Source organism: Numenius arquata, chromosome Z (genome assembly GCF_964106895.1).
Source record: "Numenius arquata chromosome Z, bNumArq3.hap1.1, whole genome shotgun sequence".
NCBI lineage: Eukaryota > Metazoa > Chordata > Aves > Charadriiformes > Scolopacidae > Numenius > Numenius arquata.
Genome location: NC_133616.1, coordinates 1,329,795 through 1,353,272, shown reverse-complemented (window position 1 = coordinate 1,353,272; position 23,478 = coordinate 1,329,795). Strand labels below are relative to the sequence as shown.

At 42.5% G+C, this 23,478-nt stretch overlaps 1 protein-coding gene across 1 annotated transcript in view; it reads right to left on the bottom strand.

The window, feature by feature from the left end:
- Positions 1-2,895: 2,895 nt before the first annotated feature.
- LOC141477093 (methyl-CpG-binding domain protein 2) overlaps positions 2,896-23,478 on the bottom strand; it is a 34,372-nt gene continuing 13,789 nt past the window's right edge. The window contains exons 3-7 of the mRNA XM_074166149.1: positions 19,014-19,151; positions 8,879-8,969; positions 7,338-7,515; positions 4,996-5,136; positions 2,896-3,369 (exon numbers count right to left, since the gene is read on the bottom strand). Of these exons, the coding sequence (XP_074022250.1) occupies positions 5,007-5,136; positions 7,338-7,515; positions 8,879-8,969; positions 19,014-19,151 (537 nt within the window). The 3' untranslated portion in view covers positions 2,896-3,369; positions 4,996-5,006. The remainder of the gene's footprint in view (positions 3,370-4,995; positions 5,137-7,337; positions 7,516-8,878; positions 8,970-19,013; positions 19,152-23,478) is intronic.

The window sequence follows — 23,478 nt, the reverse complement described above, 5'->3', positions numbered from 1 at the left end:
ACACCCTGTCCCTCAGAAGTTTCACCCCATGCTAGGTCCCAGCTTGGTGTCATTTCTACTCTATTCTATTCTATCCTCCTCAGCAAAACGAGGCTCCAGAATGGATAGTGATAAATCTGTAACAGCCAAGACTTACTTTTGAAATTCCGCAAGCAACCGTCCAGAATAACGCAGGAGGGTTGAAGTCCTCTATTAAATTTTGAATTTGGGTTGTAAAAAAACTGCCCCTGAAAGACATCTCTGAAAGGTTATATTTTACATCATAGTATTGCAAAAATTACATTCACACGTATTGATTAGCCAACTCTAAACCCAACTATAGATTATAAAAACTCTATAGGATTTTCCTATGCAAATAAATGTCTCACATTACTCTGGGCAGGGAACAAAGATTTTCTAACGACGTGAGCGTAACTGCGAGCCCTGACTGAACAAACATCGGGTTCTCATCAAGGATAATTTATTATATGAATTACACCTTGCTTGGAACTCATAGAATGAGAGATATTGGAAAAAGTTATTTTCCTTAGAAATGTAAAATATTGACAATATTGATTAGATTTAAGTGGGGTGATAAAAATTCTTCCATTTTTTTTCCCCTTTATCTTTTCCACCTTCTAATTTTAATCTTTCTATTTTAATTCCATTCTTCTATTAAAAGCAAAAAAAAATATTAAAAAAAATTTAAAATCATTAATTTTTTTCCCTCCATCTAGAGGTGGGTTGAGCTGAATATGAAAAAAAAAATAACCATTGCAATCTGGAATAAATTTCCACATGGGGCCTTGTGGTGGAAGAACTTTTTTGGGGATAATTAGTCCGTTGCCAGGCTGCTGGCAAACTTCCAAGTGTGGAATAGTCTTTATAGGGGGTTATTTAATTGATTTACCCAGCACCACGCCAGCCCAGGGGACAGCACGGCCACAGCCTGATGGTACCCAAAGAGGCTTTGCCCAGGGTGTTCAGCCTGGAGAAGAGAAGGCTCCGGGGAGACCTTAGAGCCCCTTCCAGTCCCTAAAGGGGCTCCAGGAAAGCTGGGGAGGGACTCTGGATCAGGGAGGGGAGCCTTAGGACGAGGGGGAAGGGTTTCAAACTGGAAGAGGGGAGATTGAGATGAGATCTGGGGAAGAAATTCTCTCCTGTGATGGGCCACCCCTGGGAGCAGCTATTCCTGCCCTGATTCTCTGGCAGCTCTGGCTGCCCACGGGTGCTCTGTGGGCCGGATAAACTCAGTTTTCTTCCCAGGGCTCTTTCAGATCCCCGGGGCTGGTCCAGGGTGGGACTGATGAGAGCTCTGCAGGCAGCTCTGGGACAACTGCTGCCCGTTGGAAGCCTGAGCTGAGTGCTGAGGGCACTGCTCCTGGGGGTGCAGGCAGGGATGCAGGCAGCGCCCCGGGATGAAGGCAGCAAAAAGGGATGCAGACAGGGATGCAGGCAGCAGCTGGCACATTTGTTGAGCTGCACCGACCTCTAGAGGCTTCGGCCCCAACTGCCTCCATCGCGCCCGGGAAGCACTGGCCCCAGCTGCGGTTCTCCCCGGTGAAGGGGGGGGCAGAGGGGGAAAATCCGCAAGATTCCACTCGGGAAGCCCAGGGATGGTCATCTGCTTGCAATGCTGCAAGGGCCTGGACACCTTCTCCAGCGAATTTATTGGTATCCTGCTGGAAAAAGTAGGTACCAACCTTTGGAACAACTCCATAGGTTGTTCAGCCTGGAGAAGGCTCCAGGGAGAGCTTAGAGCCCTTTCCAGTCCCTTAAGGGGCTCCAGGAAAGCTGGGGAGGGACTCTGGATCAGGGAGGGGAGCCATAGGACAAGGGGGAAGGGATTTAAACTGGAAGATGGGAGATCGAGATGAGATGTGGGGAAGAACTTCTTTGCTGTGAGGGTGGTGAGAGCCTGGCCCAGGTTGCCCAGAGAAGCTGTGGCTGCCCCATCCCTGGAGGGGTTCAAGGCCAGGTTGGAGGGGGCTTGGAGCAACCTGGTCTGGTGGGAGGTGTCCCTGCCCATGGCAGCGGTTTGGAATTGCATGATCTTCAAGGTCCCTTCCAACTCTTTCCCTCCCACCCCTAAATTTGGCAATTATTTTCTCAAAAGTGGAATGGCCTCAGCTGGGAGCCCAAGGAGCAGCCCTGTACCTTGAATAACCCATAACCACCACCATCCCCACCAGCAGCTCACCAGTTCAGCCTCTGTTCAGAAGGGAAGAGCAGCAGTTGCCCAGGACAGGGGCACTAGATCCACCAGGGTTTGGAGCCAAAGGCCAGCGATGCCCTTCCCTCGCCGTGGTCTTGCTGATTTCCAGATAGAAAAAAATAGCATTAAAACCAGAAAAATCATTCTAAACCATTCCAAGCTTCTCCAAGAATCACTAAACCATCACTACAGTGGATTAATACCCATCTTTTTAGTATCAAAATACCATCTTGCTGCCAACAGGTGAAAGAAAGGCTTCCATCAGAACCATGATTTTGACAGAAAGGTGATGAAAGTGGAAATTCTTCTGTCAAATTTCAATCCAAACTTTGAAACTTCTTTGGATTTTAATACAAAGCTGTCTCGTTTTGACAGAGAAAATAATTTCATTTGGAAAAAAAAAAAAAAAAAAAAAAAAAAAAAGAGAAGCACTTTCTTCCCCCGAGGCTTTTCAGCTACCTTCAGTGGTTAATCACTAAAAAAAATTAATAAGAGACATCATTACGAAGTAAAACAACATTTCAGAGGAGCTCCAACAGCCTTCGAAAGCCACTTCTGCGCTGGTTTTATTGCACTTTACCGTACAGCCGGGTGACGAATCACGTCCTGGCATCTTCCTCCCTAAAATAAGACTGCACAAGAGAAGTCACTCACGTCCCTGTTCATTCCCAATTACAAACTGAAAGAAGCAACTTCAATTTGCTTGGAATATAATCATTTATTTATCTTTACAGTGATGACGGAAGAATGTACAGGTGTTTTCACCCCTAGGTATAAAAATCTGTTTATATACAGAGTCACAATAATCTTTAATTGGGAAATCATTCTGTTCTCCTGATCCATCCTTACCAAAAACCACAGGAAAAACAAATATTTAGTACAGGCAATATAATTCCAGTAGGTTTGCAACCTGGCATCAAAAGCTCAGCTTTAGATTAAGGGTAACGTTCGATACTTAAAAAAGGACTTTAAGTCATAGGACACAAAATAAAGTTGCTTTTCAAATAAGATATATACATCAAAAAATAGGAGTCTAAAAAAGGCATTGGTTTTAATGCTATTAGAAAGCTATATAAATGTGCATGGGTCCGTTTCTTCTTATAACGAAAGACCGAAGGAGAAAGTGCCTCTGTTTTTTTACGAAGTTCCTCCTGGGATAAGTCAGTTAAAAGTACCTGTAAAAGAGGAAAAAAAAAATAAGCCCTTTTGGAAAAAGTAAAGGCTGGTGGTTGCATCCTTTTGAGAATCACAGAACGATATGGGGTTGGAAGGGACCTCTGGAGATCATCTCCTCCAACCCCCTGCCAAAGCAGGTCTACCCACAGCAGGTCCCACAGGAATGTGTCCAGGTGGGGTTTTGAATGTCTCCAGAGAAGGAGACTCCACCACCTCCCTGGGCAGCCTCTTCCAGGGCTCTGACACCCTCACAGGAAAGAAGTTCCTCCTCATGTTCAAATAGAACTTCTTATGTTCCAGTTTGTGCCCGTTCCCTCTTGTCCTGTCCCTGGGCACCACTGAAAAAAGACTGGCCCCATCCTCCTGACACCCACCCTTGAAGTATTTAGAGGCATCCATCAGATCCCCCCTCAGGCTTCTCTTCTCCAGACTCAAAAGACCCAAGAAGTCCCTCAGCCTTTCCTCAGCAGAGAGATGCTCCAGGCCCCTCAGCATCTTTGTAGCCCTCTGCTGTCCCCTCTCCAGCAGTTCCCTGGTCCTTCTTGAACTGGGGACCCCAGGACTGGACCCAGTGCTCCAGCTGGGGCCTCCCCAGGGCAGAGCAGAGGGGGAGGATGACCTCCCTCCACCTGCTGGTCACCCTCTTCCTGATGCCCCCCAGGATGCCACTGGCCTTCTTGGCCACCAGGGCCATGATTTTGTTGGAGCAGTTGTAACCGTGTTTCATTCCATATTTAAAGCAAACTATAAATAGTTCATAAGAGGGTAACAACAAACTCATACACTTCGGCCTTAAATCACTTTCTGAATTCTCTGTAATTCTCTGTATTTCTGAAATACAGCACAATGTGTACAGGAAAAGTTCCTTAATAGAAAAATATACTAAAACATTTTCTGTAAAAAGGAAAAACAACTCGCACCTTTCAAGCTATTTTACGTTAATTAACCCACTTATTCAAAAATCTTATTCAAGTCAATAACTAACGCCACCAGGGAAAAAAAAAAAAAGCCATTTTATAGAATATATTTGCCATTTACATGCACTACGTACACATAAAAAGGAAAGGCGTTCATTCAAGGTCTCCTGATCCCACTGGTTTCTACAGAGAACCCCAGCACCACTTCTACAAATAGATTTATGACTCCGTTGCAAAATAGCTATTTAATGCTAAATTAAAAAATTCAAAATGACAATTTGATCCTAAAACATCAAAGGTTTGAAACCTCACATCTTAAAACAACATTCTTTCTTGACTTCCTCTAAAGTTATCCATAGGAGAAATGATTGGGAATTAAGTGTTTAATAGTCAACAGCTGTAATTTGAAGTAATTAAAAGATTCCAGAAGCCTGGAAAACAACAAGATTCCTGCCCTGTTAAGTGACCAGTAAAAAACAATGGCAAAGAAGCGTCTTGTCCACAACTTGAAGGCTAAATTTCCCTTTACATTGCACTGACACTACAAAAGTTAACTCCTTTCGACTGTTAAATAGGACAGAAAATACACCTGCGCTGGTTTCTAGAGACTGGGTTTTTGCTCTAAAGGCTGAAACCCCCTGCTTTTTTCCTCCCTGGTGATCTTTGTAGCATTTAATGTGAGGACGTTCATGTCTGTATCTAACTCACCTGATTTCTTTTTATGCTTCATCTCCGTTATCCATTTCTACATCTATATCTTTTGTCGTATCAGCCGCTCGCGACAGAATGTCTGCCATTAGTGCTTCCTCCAGTTTCTTACGCACTTGTTGCACCCGCTCTTCTTGTTTCCTGAATGGAGAGAAGAGAAGAAGGGGCAGAAATGTCACTCCTTTGTGTAAAGTAGTAGGCTGGGGGCATAATACCTGCATAAACAACAGCTTGGGACTGGTTTCTCAACTCTTATTTTCACTTAGAACAGAATGTAATTGAGTATTTTCGGTTGGAAGGGACCCACAAGGATTATCTGGTCCAACTGCCTGATCCCTCCAGGCCTGACCAAAAGTTAAAGCATATTATTAAGGGCATAGAATCATAGAATGCTTAGAGTTGGAAGGGACCTTAAAGATCTTCGAGTCCCAACCCCTCTGCCATGGGCAGGGACACCTCCCACTAGGCCAGGTTGCTCAATGTGACACAAGATCTTCCACTCTCAGATGAGCTACTTGAAAAGACCAAGCAGAGAGTTAATGGAGCAATATCCCACCGGATTATCTTTGTCAGACTGGCTTTTTTTGTCCTTTTATTTTGGGGGGGTAGAGAAATTTTAGGGTAGATGACTGACAAGGAGATTCCCGTCAGGAGCATCGTGAAGGAGATCTGAGGTGACCTCCCTCTTTCCCAGTATAATGGAGCGCCTTTACAGGACGGTGGGGCACTGGGTGGGTTTCCAAGTGCTCAAAGAACCAATTCCAAGTTCCACACGATGCATGTGAAGGGATTTTCAGAAACGAGTTACATGCTTCAGGAAAAGAAATCCCCTGAAAACTCACAGCTTCAGAAAAATCCCTCTAAAGAGAGAGACACTTGAAAAGACTGACAGACTGGACTATGAAGCAGAACAGAGCTGGGAGTCTGAATTTGAGAATATATTGCAAAAACTTCATCCAACGGGAAAAAACTAATCCAGCTATTTGTTGTTTTGAGAGGATACCATTCCCCAGTTCAGCCCAGAAGAGAGACACTGGTTGAAGCAGAGACACAAAGGATCTCACTCTTGGCCTTTGGTGGAAAATGGGGGCAACTCAAGGGCGCAGTTGCGAAGAACACGATGAGATGCCGGTCAGGAAAAAAAAAGCTAGAAATAGAAGTCTCCAGATGAATTCTCAGAGACTCAGAATGGGAGAAGACAGTAAAGAGGGGATTCTAGAGGCTAAGATTTGGATGGGAAGACCATCAGGACCCACACCCTACTCATTTTCCAGACTTATCTTTCCCAGGACTAGCATTAGGAAGGCGTATCCCACAACTGACCGAAAAGCATAGGCGCTCGTCCCTAGTGATAAGGAAGCACGGTTGTTTCTTAACCACGCACTTATAGGAGGTTATTGAATGTTTTTCCAGTGACTGTGCTGAACCAAAGGAGGAAATTTTGCTTTTTACTCCGATTAGGAAAGAGATTTGCCACCATTACATGACCAGGAATATTGTACTCCGATACTGCTTCTTCACCCAGTGTTGTTTCTGGATGGTTTTAAAATGAAAAAAATGTTTGTGTCTTTGCACAAACAGTATGAAAAGGGAACTTCTAACTTCTAGAATTTAACCAAAAATGTGATACTAAATGATACTTTCATCCCACGTGTTGACTGACGTTAAGCAATACTAAAAAAACATGGACGACAGGATTATCTGCCGTATGCTGTCACACTCCAGCAATTAGTCAATGCAACAAGAAATCTCTGTCTTCACTCAGTCCTGACCTTGAAATTCAGTGCTGAAGGCCCTGCTTTTAGTACCCCAAAAAAACGAGTCTTTCTTTGAAAAGAAAATTAACGGTGCAGCTATTAAAAAAATCAAAATCTTTGCCCATATGTGAATAGATCTGTCTGTGCTCTTCCCATCATATCCCAATCTCCCACTTTAAGAGAGTGGATTAGCCGCAAAGCTATATGCTATAGGGGAATATTCTTGTTTGCCTTTGTTGAAACGACTTAATTTTTTACTGAGATCAACAAATGAACCTGACCGAACCACAAAAGGGAAGGAAAAAAGCCAATAGCGATCATGAGTTTAGCTTAAAGTTTAGGGCACTCTTTTGGGAAAGAAAATGTGGATTATGACTCATACCTTAGTGAATACTTTATATTACTTTTTTGACCACAAATAGAAAAAAACCCAAGTTTTCCTTTTTTCAAGTTACTAATCGACAGGTACAAGAAACACCTTCACATGTCTCTTCCCTTATCTCCAGGACTGCGCTGAGCCAGGAAGGAATCGAATTAAACTTGCTGTTTGGTTTTTTTCCTGAAGAAAAACTTTCTAAAACTTACCTAATGTCATCGTCCGTGACTATGAAAGCTTTGCAGAGGGGCTGAGATGTATTAAGCCAGACGGCTGGGTTCTTCTCCACGGCCGCAGAGAGCTGCCCTGTGATGGGCGCCGAACTGGTGTGCAAAGCGCTGGCGACAGCCGATAACAGGGTGTCGTCGTTGTTACCTGGGCCAACTCCTAAAATAAAGGGAATTAAATCGTTACCATTCCTATTTCATACGCAAATTCCAGTGGCAGAGCTCTCCTCAGTTCATAAAGTCACGTACACTCATGGCTGACTGTCAGCTGAACATGAGCCAGCAGTGTGCCCAGGTGGCCAAGAAGGCCAACAGCATCCTGGCCTGTATCGGGAACAGCGTGGTGAGTAGGACTTGGGAGGTGATTGTCCCCCTGTCCTGGGCACTGGTGAGGCCCCACCTCAAGTGCTGTGTCCAGTTTTGGGCCCCTTAGCACAAAAAAGACATTGAGGGGCTGGAGCGGGTCCAGAGAAGGGCAACGGAGCTGGTGAGGGGTCTGGAGCACAAGTCTTGTGAGGAGCGGCTGAGGGAGCTGGGGGTGTTCATCCTGGAGAAAAGGAGGCTGAGGGGAGACCTTCTCGCTCTCTACAACTCCCTGAAAGGAGGGTGTAGCCAGGGGGAGTCGGTCTCTTCTCCCGAGGAACAGGCAATGGGACAAGAGGAAACAGCCTCAAATTGCACCAGGGGAGGTTTAGGATGGATATTAGGAAAAATTTTTCCACGGAAAGGGTTATTAAGCCTTGGAATGGGCTGCCCAGGGAAGTGGTTGAGGCACCATTCCTGGTGGTATTTAAAAGACGGGTTGCCATAGTCCTTAGAGACATGGTTTAGTGATGGTTTTTTATCAGGATTAGGTTGATGGTTGGACTTGATGATCTTAAAGGTCCCTTCCAACCCAGACAATTCTATGATTCTATGATATAATCACCACTGGATACGTGGTTGCATCATCTAAAGAGTTAAATGCAAGTTTTTACAAATGGCTTTGTAATAAAGGCATCTCATTTCTAAAATTGGCAAGGTTATTTGCTTACACTAGCAATTACAACATCATCAATTTTTTAATAAAGATGATCACATCGTAAATTTATCTGTCACATATTGAAATAGTTCCTTTGCAGCTTCACAGTATTAATCCCCACCAGCACAGCCTTTGCTTTTAGTGCTACAAAGCACTAAATTAATTCTGGAAAATAAACACTGGCGATTTTTACAACACTCAAATTCCTGAGAAAAAAAATCTCCCAAGCAGTGGAACAAAGTTATTAATTTTGAACTATGACTTAAAGATATTTTAGCTCAACTTTCACCAATAAAAGTGCGGTTCTGAAGTGCGGTTTCTATTAACTACATAAATGAACTAAAAATAAGCACAGTTTGGGAAACTGAGGTATTTGGTCAGCAAGAAGTTTACTTAATCCGACTGTAAACTGAAAACTTGTGAAGAACATCAAAAACTCTGTCCTTTTTAAGCACGACCAACTTGGTGGATCTGAAGCAAGCGCGGTAAATGAAGACAATACCTTGGAGACCTTTAGGTAGCTCCATGGATTTTATGATTTGTTCGCTGACGTCCGACGCGCTGAGGCCTTGTAGCCTCTTCTCCCAGAAAAGCTGAAAAAGAGAAAAGAAGATCGCTCATTTGAAACAATAATTAAAAAAAAAAACAAACCCTAAATCAGCTCATGGAAATGAACAGTATTCATGATCAAAGCAGCATCAGGACAATAAAAGGCAGAGAGTGCCCAGCAGCATATAAAATAATCAACCTAACAGTCACAGAAACTACCAAAAAGGTGATATCCCATCTGCTGATGGAGTTTTAGTTATCGGGAACATGTTTGTATGGAATTATGCCATGTGTTGGGACACTGGGGACAGCCCTGCCCGATGCCAACCAGCAGCTATGACACTTCAGAGCTGTGCTGGCTCCATCACCTGGCCCTTTCCAACACCCTATAGATCTGTCACCTTATCTGGAAATAGAATCAAATCCTTCATTTTACTTTCTATCATCTTGTTATTAGCTGGGAACATGTTTCACTTTCTCTTAGTTTCTTGACCCAAGAGATTTTTGTTTAATGACCCAGATTTCCCCACTCACTCCCATCTCACTGGTCCAATGATTCATCCTGAAGTTCTGGGCTGGAGATCGGCCACATCTATTCTTTAAAATGGGCCTTTTCTATTGAGCAAGATAGTGATGAAAGCTAGTTCAGAAGTTGATTTCCATCCACGGGAAGCTACATTTAACAATCTTAATAAGCAAGAAGGTAGCTATGCAATTTCCTGGAGAAAGGGCATTCAGAAGTAGTTTGGGTTTTCTGTAGGATATAAGGGAGGGAGAAAAAACGTCTGAGAGATCACTACACCATTTTATAGAGATCTACTTATTTTAGTGCTCTTCTCTAAGGACCACAGGAGGCATTTGTAACCAAGTTTAGATCTAAAGTGGCTTAGAAAACCCACCCAGGATCAGCTCAGTAAGCTCTTTAGATTTTTGTAAACGACATTTCACACCTTCTTGACATCTCCCTGATCTGACAGCTTTTGGGAAATACCTGTTGCCACTTGTGTCTCATTTTATTAGAGTCACTTAAATGTCAAATGCTTCCTGTAAACTGACTCCTCACTCATAACTAGTGGTCCTTTGCAACATTCCAACCCAGGTTTGAGCCTCACGGTTAGTTGAGTATCGTGGCACCTTTTTTATCTTGTTAAATGTTAAATATTTAGCACCTCCAGTCATTCATTCCTGTTCTTTAACACTATTGCCACGCCCCCACCCCAAGAAAGCAACCCAGATGCCTTGTAGCAGCCCTTTTGGCTCCTTAAAGCTCTCTAGAACATTGAAGAAATCCTTGTTACAAAGGCAACCCCAGCAACTCACTAGCCCAATTCTAAAAGGAATATTAGGATCCAAATAAACGAAGTCAAAGTGAAATCCTATCCATCCAGTATTTCATCACTGGGTAGCTTCCCATCTTGATAAAGTCTCTACGAAGTTTATTCATGTTTTCCACCATTAAAAGAATTCACCCTTTGTTCCCCTTCGGCATTTCATCGACTTTTAGAGAGAAACAAAGGACCCACCAAGTCCAAATCCAAGCTGTGTTTTCATACGCTGCAGCGAAACGCAAGAACAGCCTCTGTTCATGCAAGATAAAATTAATTGGGTCTACAGCAGCAAATACATCGCTAAATTCAATCAAATATTGCTGGCTTTTGATTCTTCAGTTTCCTACTCAAATGAAGCCAGGACACACCACAGATGGAAGGAGGAATCAGGAGAACGGTTGGGTTATAGGTGGTGTACAGGAATGCAAATGCCTCTATGGGAAACCTGCAAACGACAACGATTGTGGTTCAAATTTTCAACTCCCCAGATCTCCACTGAGACTGCACAAGTCATTTTTATTCATTTCTTTTTTTTTTTTTTTTTCTCAGAAATGAATCACGTTCCTAGAGTTTTACCATGAAGTCTGTTCCCCAACCCTTTGTGGGTTCTTACACGCGTCCCCTCTGTACCCCTGTATCTTTTCCTGAAGATTCCGTGCTGGACCAGACCTGGGCAAGTATTTCCCTATCAGCTGCACCCGGAATTAAGGGACAGAGCGAGGGGAAGGAAGCTGCTAATAAAAATTCAGAAAAAGCTTTTCTGTTACTCCATTTACATGATGAAGATGCACCCATTCCACAGAAACAGAAGTACGCATTCAACTAACTGAAAAAGATCACATAAGTCTCGATGCAGGGAGTATCTCCGAGGTTACAGCCCTAAAAATAGCTTCCATTATTTAACTTGCAACTCTCTCATCATTAGTGAGAGTGGGAATAGAAGAAATGAAAATAAAATTCAGGTTCACAGGCTTTGTGCCCCACTAAGGGGAGAAAAAGGCATCAAAATTAGGAGCAATTCGTAAAAAATCCCATCTAGTTTAAGTTAGGCATCAGGATCCATAGATCATGGGCCAGGCAGAGCGTCCCCGTGGCATTTGTCTCCTGCTCAAAGCCACCTGGACTTCATAAAACAAGCAACAGCCCCTCACATCACCCAAGTATCTGCAGATAGAGCCACTCCAATAAATGACTGCCAGCACCAGAGGCCACCTTCTGCCTAACAACCTTACATCATGGCACAATTAGAGTTTTCCTTGGAAAATGGAATGAACTATCCAGATTCCAGGCTTTTCCCAGCCTGAGTTCCCTGGAAAGTATCGTAAACCCCGAAGCGCAGAGCAGGCTGATACAGTCCCATCTTCCCTTCCTCCTGCTGAGAGCGCAGCGGTATGGCCAGAAAAGCAAGATTTGTGCCTCCAGGAGAGAAGTGTTAGCAAACGTGAGACCCTGTTATTCAGTAATGAGGATCCTGATGGGACCAGTAATGAGGAAGGAATGAGAGAAGAACCAGATTTCAAGATTCATCATTGTTATGACGCGATATTTCATTACTAATGCAAAATTCCGAGGATTCATCAGTCACTTAGGGGTATTCATCCCGTCGGAGGATGAAAAATGGCTTCATTGCAGTTTTGTCTGACATAGCAGTTGAAAAAAGCCCAAACCCAGGTCCTTCATTGCCTGAGCATCCTAGATGCAGAAAGACCCAGCAGCCAAAGGCTCCATTTCCTAGAAAATTAATCAATATGCATGATGCCAAAAGTCATCTCTTACACGATATCCTCCTGCCGAGCAAGAAACGTATCCCTTATCGCTCAAACTTACTGTCCTAAGGGCAACCCTGGTGGCTTTTTTTCCTGTGGCAGAGGAACGCAGCGCCAAGGTCCCCAGGGTGGAGCAGGATTTTCCACTTCCTTGTTGTTCTGCAGCTCCATAATGGCAGAGCCGCGCTACCAGCCAGGCTTCCCAAGTTCTTTGTTTGGAGAATTATAAAATATTGCTTCCTCCATAATTATTTCTTGTCCAAGAAAAGCTATTTGTGACTAATGGCGAATTATAATCTTAACCCATAATCTCTGTGAAAACACAATCTCCTAAGCAACTATTATTTCTCAGTCAGACAACAAAGAAATGACCCATTAGGCCCTTTATTGCAAGAACCACTAAATACAAATGTATTATGAGCTGCTCCTTTTCCCTGGATAAAGAAAAGTCTATTTGCAGTTGCTCAAGCAATGGAAGCCGAAAGGAAATTTTTTGCTGGAAAGGAATCCATTCCAATTCTGTCACTTTTAAAAGAATCATAGAATAGTTAGAGTTGGAAGGGACCTTAAAGACCAGTTCCAACCCCCTGCCCTGGGCAGGGACACCTCCCACCAGACCAGGTTGCTCCAAGCCCCATCCAGCCTGGCCTTGAACCCCTCCAGGGATGGGGCAGCCACAGCTTCTCTGGGCAACCTGGGCCAGGCTCTCACCACCCTCACAGCAAAGAAGTTCTTCCTGAGGTCTCATCTAAATCTCCCCTTTTTCAACTTGAAACCATTCCCCCTCGTCCTATGGCTCTACTCCCTGATCAAGAGTCCCTCCCCATCTCTCCTGTAGGCCCCCTTCAGGAACTGGAAGGCCATTATAAGGTCTCTCCGGAGCCTTCTCTTCTCCAGGCTGAACAATCCCAACTCCCTCAGCCTGTCCTCACAGCAGAGGGGCTCCATCCCTCTGCCCATCTTTGTGGCCCTCCGCTGGACCCGTTCCAACAGGTCCATGTCCTTCCTGTGTTGAGGACTCCAAAGCTGGACACAGTGCTCCAGGTGGGGTCTCGCGAGCACAGAGTAGAGGGGTAGAATCACCTCCCGTGACCTGCTGGCCACACTTCTCTTGATGCAGCCCAGGATGCGGTTGGCTTTCTGGGCTGCCAGTGCCCACTGCCGGCTCATGTTGAGCTTCTCGCCCACAAGCTCTCCCAAGTCCTTCTCCTCAGGGCTGCTCTCCAGCCATTCTCCACCCAACCTGTATTTGTGCCTGGGATTGCCATCTCCCAGGTGCAGGACCTTGCACTTGGCTTGGCTGAACATCGTGAGGTTTGCAAGGGCCCACCTCTCCAGCCTGTCCAGGTCAAGAAAAGCACATACGTTCTGATTTATACATGTCTACACAAAATACAGTCAACGTATCTATACTGTACTGCAGACACAGATAACCTGCAATTTTGTTATGTTTTAAAATGTATTTTAAAGGCTAAATGAGAGCAGGATATCAGTTACCATTTGGAAAACTGCTCAAGTGATCGACATTGCAGGCAGTTAAACGAGGAAATATGATTGAAGAGAGGTCTTTGCAAAGGCTCCACGGAAGAATTTAAAAGGAATGAGAATTTCTCCAGAAATCAGGAAAACTTCTTCCCCCTTTTTATATCCAGTTGCTCAGCTCTGCTGCATCCATAATTGCCAATCAAAATTTCAGTGTTCCTTTAGTTGCCTGGGAGAGGGAGATGAAGCTTAATCTCAATAGGTTCCTTCCATCCCTCTTTTTCATAATTCTAACAGATATGAACCAAGAAGCTGGAGTTTTCCAACCCGATCCTTTAAGCTGATCCACAGAAAAGAAAAATCACATCTATTTGACAAAACATGAAGTGCTAAGAGCTAAATATGTCTTTCTTGTTCAGAAGCGCTCACAAGAAGACATACATAAAATGACATCCTGCAATTTTTCTCATAAATTAGGTTTTTTAGACTGCATATATCTTATGGCAAAAAATGACTATGGTCAAATTTAATTTTTCATATATAATCCTGTTCAATAATCCATTACAATACAATCCACTGGAAACATATATGACAGTAAGTATAAAAGAGACTTTCAAATCAATTTTAAAGAGTACTTCTGGCCTCCAGATAGATGATGCTGTAAGTAAATACAGCAGGTTTATCCTAAGGTGGTTTTAAAAGGAAAATAGCCTCAGATTTATGCTCGGGTGGTTTTTAAAGGTGGTTGTCAGCCACAGAACAGAGGAATCGGATCATGTAATATTAACTGACTACCTGATTTCTCTCCAAATGACCTTTGAAGAGAAGGATGGCCTTCTTTTTACCACTTGAGGTATATTCGTGGAATGTTATTAGTCACAGGATGGCTTCAAATATCTCTACCACCACAACCAACAGTCTACATCAGAATTAACTAGTGATCGGTGGGTCCTCAGGAGTCGAAGCAATTTCTCAGGTACATCTGGGGCACAGAGATAAATGAATGAGCTTCGTATTTACCCTGTAAAATGTCACAGAGCGTGGAACAGTGTGAACCAAGAAGCTCTGACACACGAGGAAGTAGGTAAGTGCTCTATGTAGGACACAGACCTGGACCTTTTGGAGGCACTGAGGTACAAGGGGCAGCGATGCGTAAGAAAGAAGCTTGATTTGCAGCACCATTCCAGTCCATCCAGTTAGGTACAGAACACCTGACAGGCAATAACTCCAGTTTAAGTGATTAAGTAAAAGGTTTACTGCCTATAAGAGTTTCAGATAGTTACAGGACTTCCTCTGCTTCCCATTCCCTCTTCTCATTGAGAAATACCCAAATCCAGAAGCAGAAGCGGAGCATTAACGTGTCCTGAAGTACTGCTCCATCTAGTGGCCTTTTTGTTAAATAGGAAGGAAGGAGAAAAAAAAGCAAGGTGATTTGAAGACGGTGCTCACCACCACCTAAGAGGAAGATGACAAACGTAGTTGCATGATTTTTTGATTCATCATCGATTCCAGTTTCAATTTCATCAATGCTAACCTGATTTTTTAAAATCCAAACCATTACGCTTAAATTCATCACGAATGTATCATAACTTATCAAAATGTACTAAGCGGAGAGGAAGGTAAAACAAAGGGTTTGGGGTTTTTTTAATCTTCCCTTGCAGGGTCCACTAGCAATCTTCTGGGATTCCTTTTCTTATACTGGTTTATCAGCGGACTCTGCGAGGGAAAGAAACCCAAAGTAACAGAAACAATAAGAAAACGGATCTTAATTAAGTTTATGGAGAGCTAAAATATTTTGAGGAGGTGGATACTTCAAAAGAGATGTTAAAGCACTTTGAAGAAAACTGCAATTGAGGCTATGAGGTTTACTATTTAGAAACTTAGAGATACTCCTATCATTTGATTAGATATGAAGAATTGGAAAAATCTTCATGGATTGACTAGTATTTGAATAAAAGCCACATAGGGGAAGAAGCCTGATAGTTAAGAGCAGTCTAGTAAGTACCAGAAGATCCTCCACTGACACTACCTACTTCCAGGACCACAGAATCACACAATTATATGGGGTTGGAAGGGACCTCTGGAGTTCATCTAGTCCAACCCCCTGCCAAAGCAGGTCCACCCACAGCAGGTCCCACAGGAATGTGTCCAGGTGGGTTCTGAATATCTCCAGAGAAGAAGACTCCACCACCTCTCTGGGCAGCCTCTTCCAGGGCTCTGCCACCCTCAAAGGAAAGAAGTTCCTCCTCATGTTGAGATGGAACTTCCCATGTTCAAGTTTGTATCTGTTACCTCTTGTCCTGTCCCTGGGCACCACTGAAAAAAGACTGGCCCCAAATGTTCTGGATTCTCCAGAACATTTCCCTTGTCTCTTGGGTGAAGTTCTGCACTGATAATCTGTAAAACCTTTAAGAAAGGCTTTGAATGGCCTTAAGATGCTGCCTCGCAGAGCTGTTGCTTGAAAAAGGCAACGAACCAGCATGAATATATGGAACCAGCAGTTGCCATGAAGATCTGTTGCTCTAATTGACAGATTTACCTACAGGAAGATCATACACAAGCTGTTATTAGTTTATCTTTCCAAGAACTACCACAGGGTTTCACTGCTTCAAGAAGAGCTGCTGCCAAATGTCTTCCCTGCCAACTCCAATAAGCTGTTCTTCTCACTCCCAGGTCATGAAAAAAACTTACTGACTGCCAAAGGAACTCCACTACTCAGGCCAAAGAAGAATTTTCAGGGAATTCTGGTTAGACCATCTTTGGAAAAGGGAGATACAATAGATAGAAGCGGATAAAGCTTTCAGAGATGGGTATCTACTACAGAAGCAAAAATCCCTCAAAGGATTTGGGCCAAGGATTGAAGAAACAGGGAGGAACGACATTGGAAGTGGTAACTGAGTTAGATTTATATACAAATAGACAATATAGTCAGTGTTTCAGCATTCACTTGAATAGCAAACACTGATATATTTCCAGTCTATGTACAGGAACGTTTGCACACGTGAGCGTGAGAGAAGGAGAAGGCAGTGACACATGTAGGGATTATTTATGTAAGGAAAACACAGGCTTTATCTGGAGGGGGAGATAATTCAAATACATTTGCAAGGCTGAGTTTGTCCAACAATTATCTCTCGAGTGACAGATACATATGTATATATGAAGGGCGCACACATAATCAACAACTGGAGTTCCTCCATACTATTGATTACTAATACCAAAGAAATATTGGTAATTGTATGAAGGAAATCTGCATGCAAAGAAACCAGATCAATGAAAAGTGTTTATGAAAGCTGTCAATTTGCTGAAGATTCTCCAGCAACTGACAGCATGCAACCTACATTAAATTGCTTTGCTCCAGATTTTTCTAATGAAAATTTTACCGAAAACTCACTCAAATTTCCTGTAAAAACAACTGTAACAATCTCTTCTCTCCTTTTCCCAAGTCTCCCACCTCTGTCAATCATCACTACTCAGAAAACAGCTCAAGGCAGCATTCTAGCTTGGAGAAAAGCAAGAGAAAGACAAACCAAGATTTGCTTTGCTATTGGAAATGTGAGATTAACTGTTCCACATTCAATGCAAACAGAGCTAGCCAAGTGAAATACGGCAACACAGGGTGAGAAGGGTGTTTAAAGTGGCCTTTTCCAAAGATGCAAGGAGAAAGGAATTTGATGGACAAAAAATGCTGACACAGAGATCAGCAGATGATGATTTCTTGAAGACCTTCCTATAGCTCAATCCATTAGAAACCATTTTAAAGGAGGCAAAGATTTAACTCAGGTATGTTTAAAAATTGCATATTCTGCAAATTCTCACTCTCAAAAGACAAGGGATGCATTCCCAAGGATTTCAGTCGCTATTTATTTGAAGAAAAGATCCTGGAAGAAAGAAAAGAGGGAGGAAATAGGCAAGCATGGAAGGGCTTGGGATCCATCAAGTTATGAACTGCCAGACATCCAGTTCTCTTGCTCCAAAGGTGCCATGACTTTCATATGCTTTGGGGATTGTTACTTCTTCAGCAGACACGACCAAAAGGAAATTCCTGACACACAGAGTTGCAGCAGTTCAAAAGGAAAACCCAAAGAATGGGAAGATAGTCAACAGACACATGCAGTTATGCATCTTAAGATCTGAACGTGATACACTTACATGGCCCCCGCTGAACTTCATGGGACCAACAGTGAGGTTAGCTGAGGCCTTCAAGTCTTGCTAAAAGACATCTCAACAAGAGGATCCCATACAGCTTGATATTTCTTCTTTTTCTTTCTCACCTGAATTTAGAGGATGCAGAGTCTAAATTCCTCATGTTATTTCTTACAAGCGCAGCATTCGAGATGTTTAAGAGTGCAATATTAGAGACAGCTTCAGTTTCAAAGGAAATGTGGGTAAAAATCAGCTACATATGAGTGTACAAAAAATTTGAACACACCTCTGCATTTCTTCTCACCTCTGCACTCCTAATACAGAATAAGGTGTTTCAATTTGATGGTAGTAATGCTAGGACTCAAAAAATACAAGGCAGACTTAAAAACAATACCTCAGGCCAATATACACTACATTATGCAGCCGATCACTCGTTCATTAACTGCATTTATGTTTTTTCTCAGCTCCCTCCTCCCCATAAAAAACCAAAACCAAACAAAAAAATTGTTGTGTGAACCTGTAATTGATGTAAAGAAAAGCAGCTAAAGGAGAATTCCGAGAAACACAGAATCACAGAATGATACGGGCTTGGAGGGGACCTCTGGAGATCATCTAGGCCAACCCCCCGCCAAAGCAGGTTGCACAGGAACGTGTCCAGGGAGGGCTTGAATGTCTCCAGAGAAGGAGACTCCACCACCTCCCTGGGCAGCCTCTCCCAGGGCTCTGCCACCCTCACAGGAAACAAGTTCCTCCTCATGTTCAAATAGAACTTCTTATGTTCCAGTTTGTGCCCGTTTCCTCTTGTCCTGTCCCTGGGCACCACTCAAAAAAGACTGGCCCCATCCTCCTGACACCCACCCTTGAAGTATTTATAGGCATCCATCAGATCCCCCCTCAGGCTTCTCTTCTCCAGACTAAAGAGACCCATGTCCCTCAGCCTTTCCTCATCAGAGAGATGCTCCAGGCCCCTCAGCATCTTTGTAGCCCTCTGCTGTCCCCTCTCCAGCAGTTCCCTGTCCTTCTGGAACTGGGGAGCCCAGGACTGGACCCAGTGCTCCAGCTGGGGCCTCCCCAGGGCAGAGGAGAGGGGCAGGATGACCTCCCTCCACCTGCTGGCCACGCTCTTCCTGATGCCCCCCAGGATGCCATTGGCCTTCTTGGCCACAAGGGCCCATTGCTGGCTCATGGGCATCCTGGTGTCCACCAGGACTGACTCCCAGGTGTTTTTCCTCAGAGCTGCTCTCCAGCAGGTCAGCCCCACTCGTGTAAGATGATTTTCTGTTACTGTGGTTTGTATTTATAGCAGTAGCACATTTTCAGCTTGTTTCAACATTCCGAGCAGTAAGAATGGAAAAAGCTGAATTCTTACCTGTCGCGGCTGCTCCGTCACTCGCTGGGGATCGGACCTCACTTTGTTACTAGGATGATTGGTAACTTTGGTGACCGGTTGTTTGAAAATTGACGCCGTTTGCCTGATTGGTAAAGTTGTATTTAAGTCTGGTTTTCCCTGTTAAAAAAAGAAAAAAAAAAAAGAATTAACAAAAATTATGCATAATAGTTACACAAAATAATGTTGGATTCACCCTCTTCTACCGATGTGCAAAAGGAGGAGGCTCTTTTTGGAGTAAAGATTTCCCTTAAACTTAACTAACCTTTGTAGTCATCCATTGTAAAGAAAAAAAAAAAATAAAACATTTAACTGGTTCCACACATTTTCACCTTCTTGGGAAGAATCAAACTGCTTGAAAGTCCATCTTTTCTTTTGTTAAAATATATCTATATGTTAATTGTTCATTCTGAATAGACAGCTTCCCGAACAGATGTCAAAATGAACTCTCCAAAGCTTCATGAAAATATGCAATATTTCAGATCTCGGAAGCTTTATAACTGGCTGTGCGATCACAGCTCACAAGTTACACAATGAACATTGATATCAGACTCCATCCAACGATCACATTAAAAGAGTTTTCATCAGGATTTACTTAGACTCCTAATTTTGTGAGAAAACGCAATCTCTCAGGTTTAGAAATGGGAATTAAATCTCAATCTTCAAGTTCTCCATATTTAGATTTTACAATCTGGACTGCGTGACTTCATAAATGAGACTCTGTTAAGAACCAGCGAGCATGTGCTTGTTTAAAAATCATTCGTTCCAAAGCTGAACACTCCGGAATTCCAGGTGACAAAAGCTAGAATACTGACTATAGATATTCTGTAATGATCTGTATAAAAATGAAATCAAAAATAGGCTTATTAAGCAATAAGCCTTCTCTTCACTGCATGCGTCTCAGACTAAATTCTTTTAAAATAAGTATGTACCCCTCTTTTAGAGCCTTGCTAAAGCGATGTGACAGGGTAGTTCATCACCAGAATATGCTGTATTTTAGCATTACCTCGCGGGGTGGCTGATGAGAAACTGAGTATAAAGTCGTGTACATTGCATGATCTATAAACCAGCAATACAGTATCATCTCTGCGCTCCATGGAAATTAATTCTCATCATGAAAACCATTCTACTTCATCCCAAAATACATCCTTACACACTGCAGTGGTTATTATATTGGCTGCTCCTATCCAACTGTTCAATTCATCTGTGGGGAGAGACAAAGGACAAGCCTCTTTCTACAACTTCTCCAGGATGACATGGTGCCGTTAGATCCTTCCCAGTAGAAAAAAATACGGAATTCCTCCATGTAATTCTAAGGAATGTAATTGCTAGGAAGGAGCAACAGAATAACGCTTCGTATTTACCTAGGCATCTCAAGGTAACCTAAATAAAGGGATAGCTTTGAAATTTCAGGCCTCAGTTTTTCATGCAGATGGCAAAGAAGGGGATTTATCAAGAGCACTGTGCATATTCTTAGCTATTTAACAGTATGACTCAATTCATACACTCATTTATACATTAGCACTATAGCATTTTGGGAATCCTGGCTTTATACTGCTTTGCGCATCTTCCCATAAGAGCCAAAACAGTTTTCCAGACTTAGAGAAGAAACAGGTGAATTCTGAAAGAGTTCTAGAATTGGGTTCTTTTCAACGGCAGCAATTCTGAGCACAGGTCTCTATTCCTACCACTCCTTTAAATATACCTTGTTATTTTATATGTCCCCTTCCTTCATTTCCAGGGAGCAGTTAACTCATTAAAATATAATAAGGTTAAAATCACGAATCCCAATAGAAGTTTTCCTCAGAAACTCACACATCTATCATTTCTGGTTTATAAACTTATAGCCAGCAACTAATTAGTCCCCATGCGTGGCGATATAACTGCTTCCCAACAGGCAAAGCAGCAGATCTTCAGAGATCTCCACCTCCGGCTCCATCCCTACCACGCTGCTGATGTTTGTCCAACTGGGAGCAGGGTTTCCATGGCCAGAGCGAACAGCAACAGAGCACGAGTTCTTCTGCCTGATGACACGTCATAGTTTTAACTGACCAGAGAAATTACCGTTCAATTAGCACAGAAGTCATAAGATCTTTTCATACAAAGCAGAAGCCAGAATCTAAGCTTATAAATAAATCTAGAGATCGTTCTTTTCCTAATGTTTCACCCAGGTAGACCCAGTCCACTAGAAAAATACTTTCAGATACTTTGGTGGATACTGGTTATGGGCTCAATTTTTTTTCCCCATTGATGAAGACGATAGCAAGCCTAATGTTAGACTTTTTAATATATAATATATATTTTCACGTATAATTAAAGCATCTCTGATGAGCACAGAATCACCAAGCAGAGCTAGACAGTAATCGTGGGTACTTACATTTGCACAGATTATTTTGCCAATGAACTTTCCTCACACCACGGAACTTAATTCACACCAGAACCTTGATAGACCTTGCCCATCCTACCAGCTTCGCATTCCCTCATCTTGTGACATCAAGTTCAAAGTACTATTTGACGCTTTGAAGTCCATGCCTCCAGGGCATTCTGTGCAGTAGCATCAGTATTAGTGGTGAAATAGCTACTAAAACTGACAAAACCACTAATATTACAGAGCCATCTGCCATACGGGGGATAAATCTGGTTTAGCAACCATTTCTAGAACAAAGGTCTTCGTTTCAAGTTCATGGAAAATATTTACAGGTTCCTTTTGGCCTTAAAGAGAAGTTAAAAAAATAAATTCATTAAACTTGGAAAAATAAAAAGGGAGATTCCTTCAGGCAGCGTGAGAACTTAAGAAAATTCAGCTTCATTAAGGATATGGCCCCCAGAATTAAAGCGAAACCCTGATGAGTTATCAACTATGCAGGAAATACAGGTTTAAGCAGTAGATATCCCATATGCTTTTTATCAAGGCTACATACTAGAAAATGGTCATTAGAATAAACTGTTTATACTAAGAATAGATCAATTCCTAAGTACTGTAATTATAACCTCACTACTTTCCTACTTTATTTCCTTTCTAACTGTAGTCACATCTGGGCCTTCTGATCGCATCCTAAATAAACAGTGTCTCATTCACGGCACTGAGTTTTAAACAACAAAAATAAACTCTTTAGCCCAGAAACTTGCAAAGCTCCCCCATCTCCAGCACCCGCAGATCTTCAGGTGTACAGGGGAAAAAAATAATCCCCTTGTAACAGGAGGTGATTCGTATTCCGAGAAACTCTTTTTCACACCAAATCATAAGCCAACCATACGTAAGATTTATTCACGACAAAGCAAAAGCTGCAAGTGCACCCTAATAGAGATAAGGAACAAAGATCCTCACAGCCAACCCTTCTCCTGAAGGACAGAAAGCTCCCTTGAGCTTTCTGGATAAAAGACACTCACTATTGACATATTTCAAACGGTCAGGCACAAATTACTTCATTTCAGATGGTGATTAAAATATTCAGTTTTAGGCACACCTACAAAACTTGGGCATACTATGGGCTTCTCCATTGCTTGACTTTTATCACGAAATAAAATCTCTTCCTATTCTGGGAACTCTAGCAATGTATCAGCTAGCAAAAATATCAATGTTTTTTTACTCATTAGGAGGCTTTTATGCTCCAACAACAGCCTCCAAAAGAATTTCAGTCCACTGGCAGGTATTTCCAGAAGCATCAATGTGCCCTGGACATAAAAATGTTTTAAAAACTCAGCAATGTATTTCCAGGCCTTTCAAATCCTTTAACTTAAGAAGTCACTTATAACCAGACGGTATGTCTAACCAATACTCTCTATTATGTTTTATTTTCGATAGAAAGAATTAATAAGCATATTTTTATATGCACAGCAATATGCTGTATCTACTCGATCCATATTCAGTTGTATTCCTTATTTCATTATCTCTTCAAAAGCACTTCATAAAAATAAAGTAACTTCATTTGCAAGTGAAATGTAAAAAGGTTTACGGAGAAAACAATGGTAAGATTAGTATAGGTTGAAAGAAAACTCCTCCTACGGCTCTACTGTAAATAAACCTATCAAATATATGCCTTTATTGCCAATGCTGAAAGGTCAGTAGGAACGCAGAAGGCTAAGATCGGAGATAAGGATTCCGCTGGAAGACTATTTCCGTGTCATTTACACTGTTGTACATTAACATCACAAAATGGAGAACGTTCATTAGCATAAATTATCCCTCGGTGCCATTTTAAGCCAGGTGGCATTAGTATGCGAGTCGTGACATGGAGTTCTAATCTGCTAATGAGGAGGATCTCAGAAATTAGAAGTATGGCAAGGCAGAATTTCCATCCTCCAGCCGCATAAATCTCACTGCCCAGACACATCCCAGAAAGAAGACTCGAGTGTATTTGGATATTCCTCCCTGAAACGTAAGGGGAGCCAAAGAATTTAGAAACCCTTGCGGTAAACTGTTTGTAGAAAAAAAAACAACCCATAA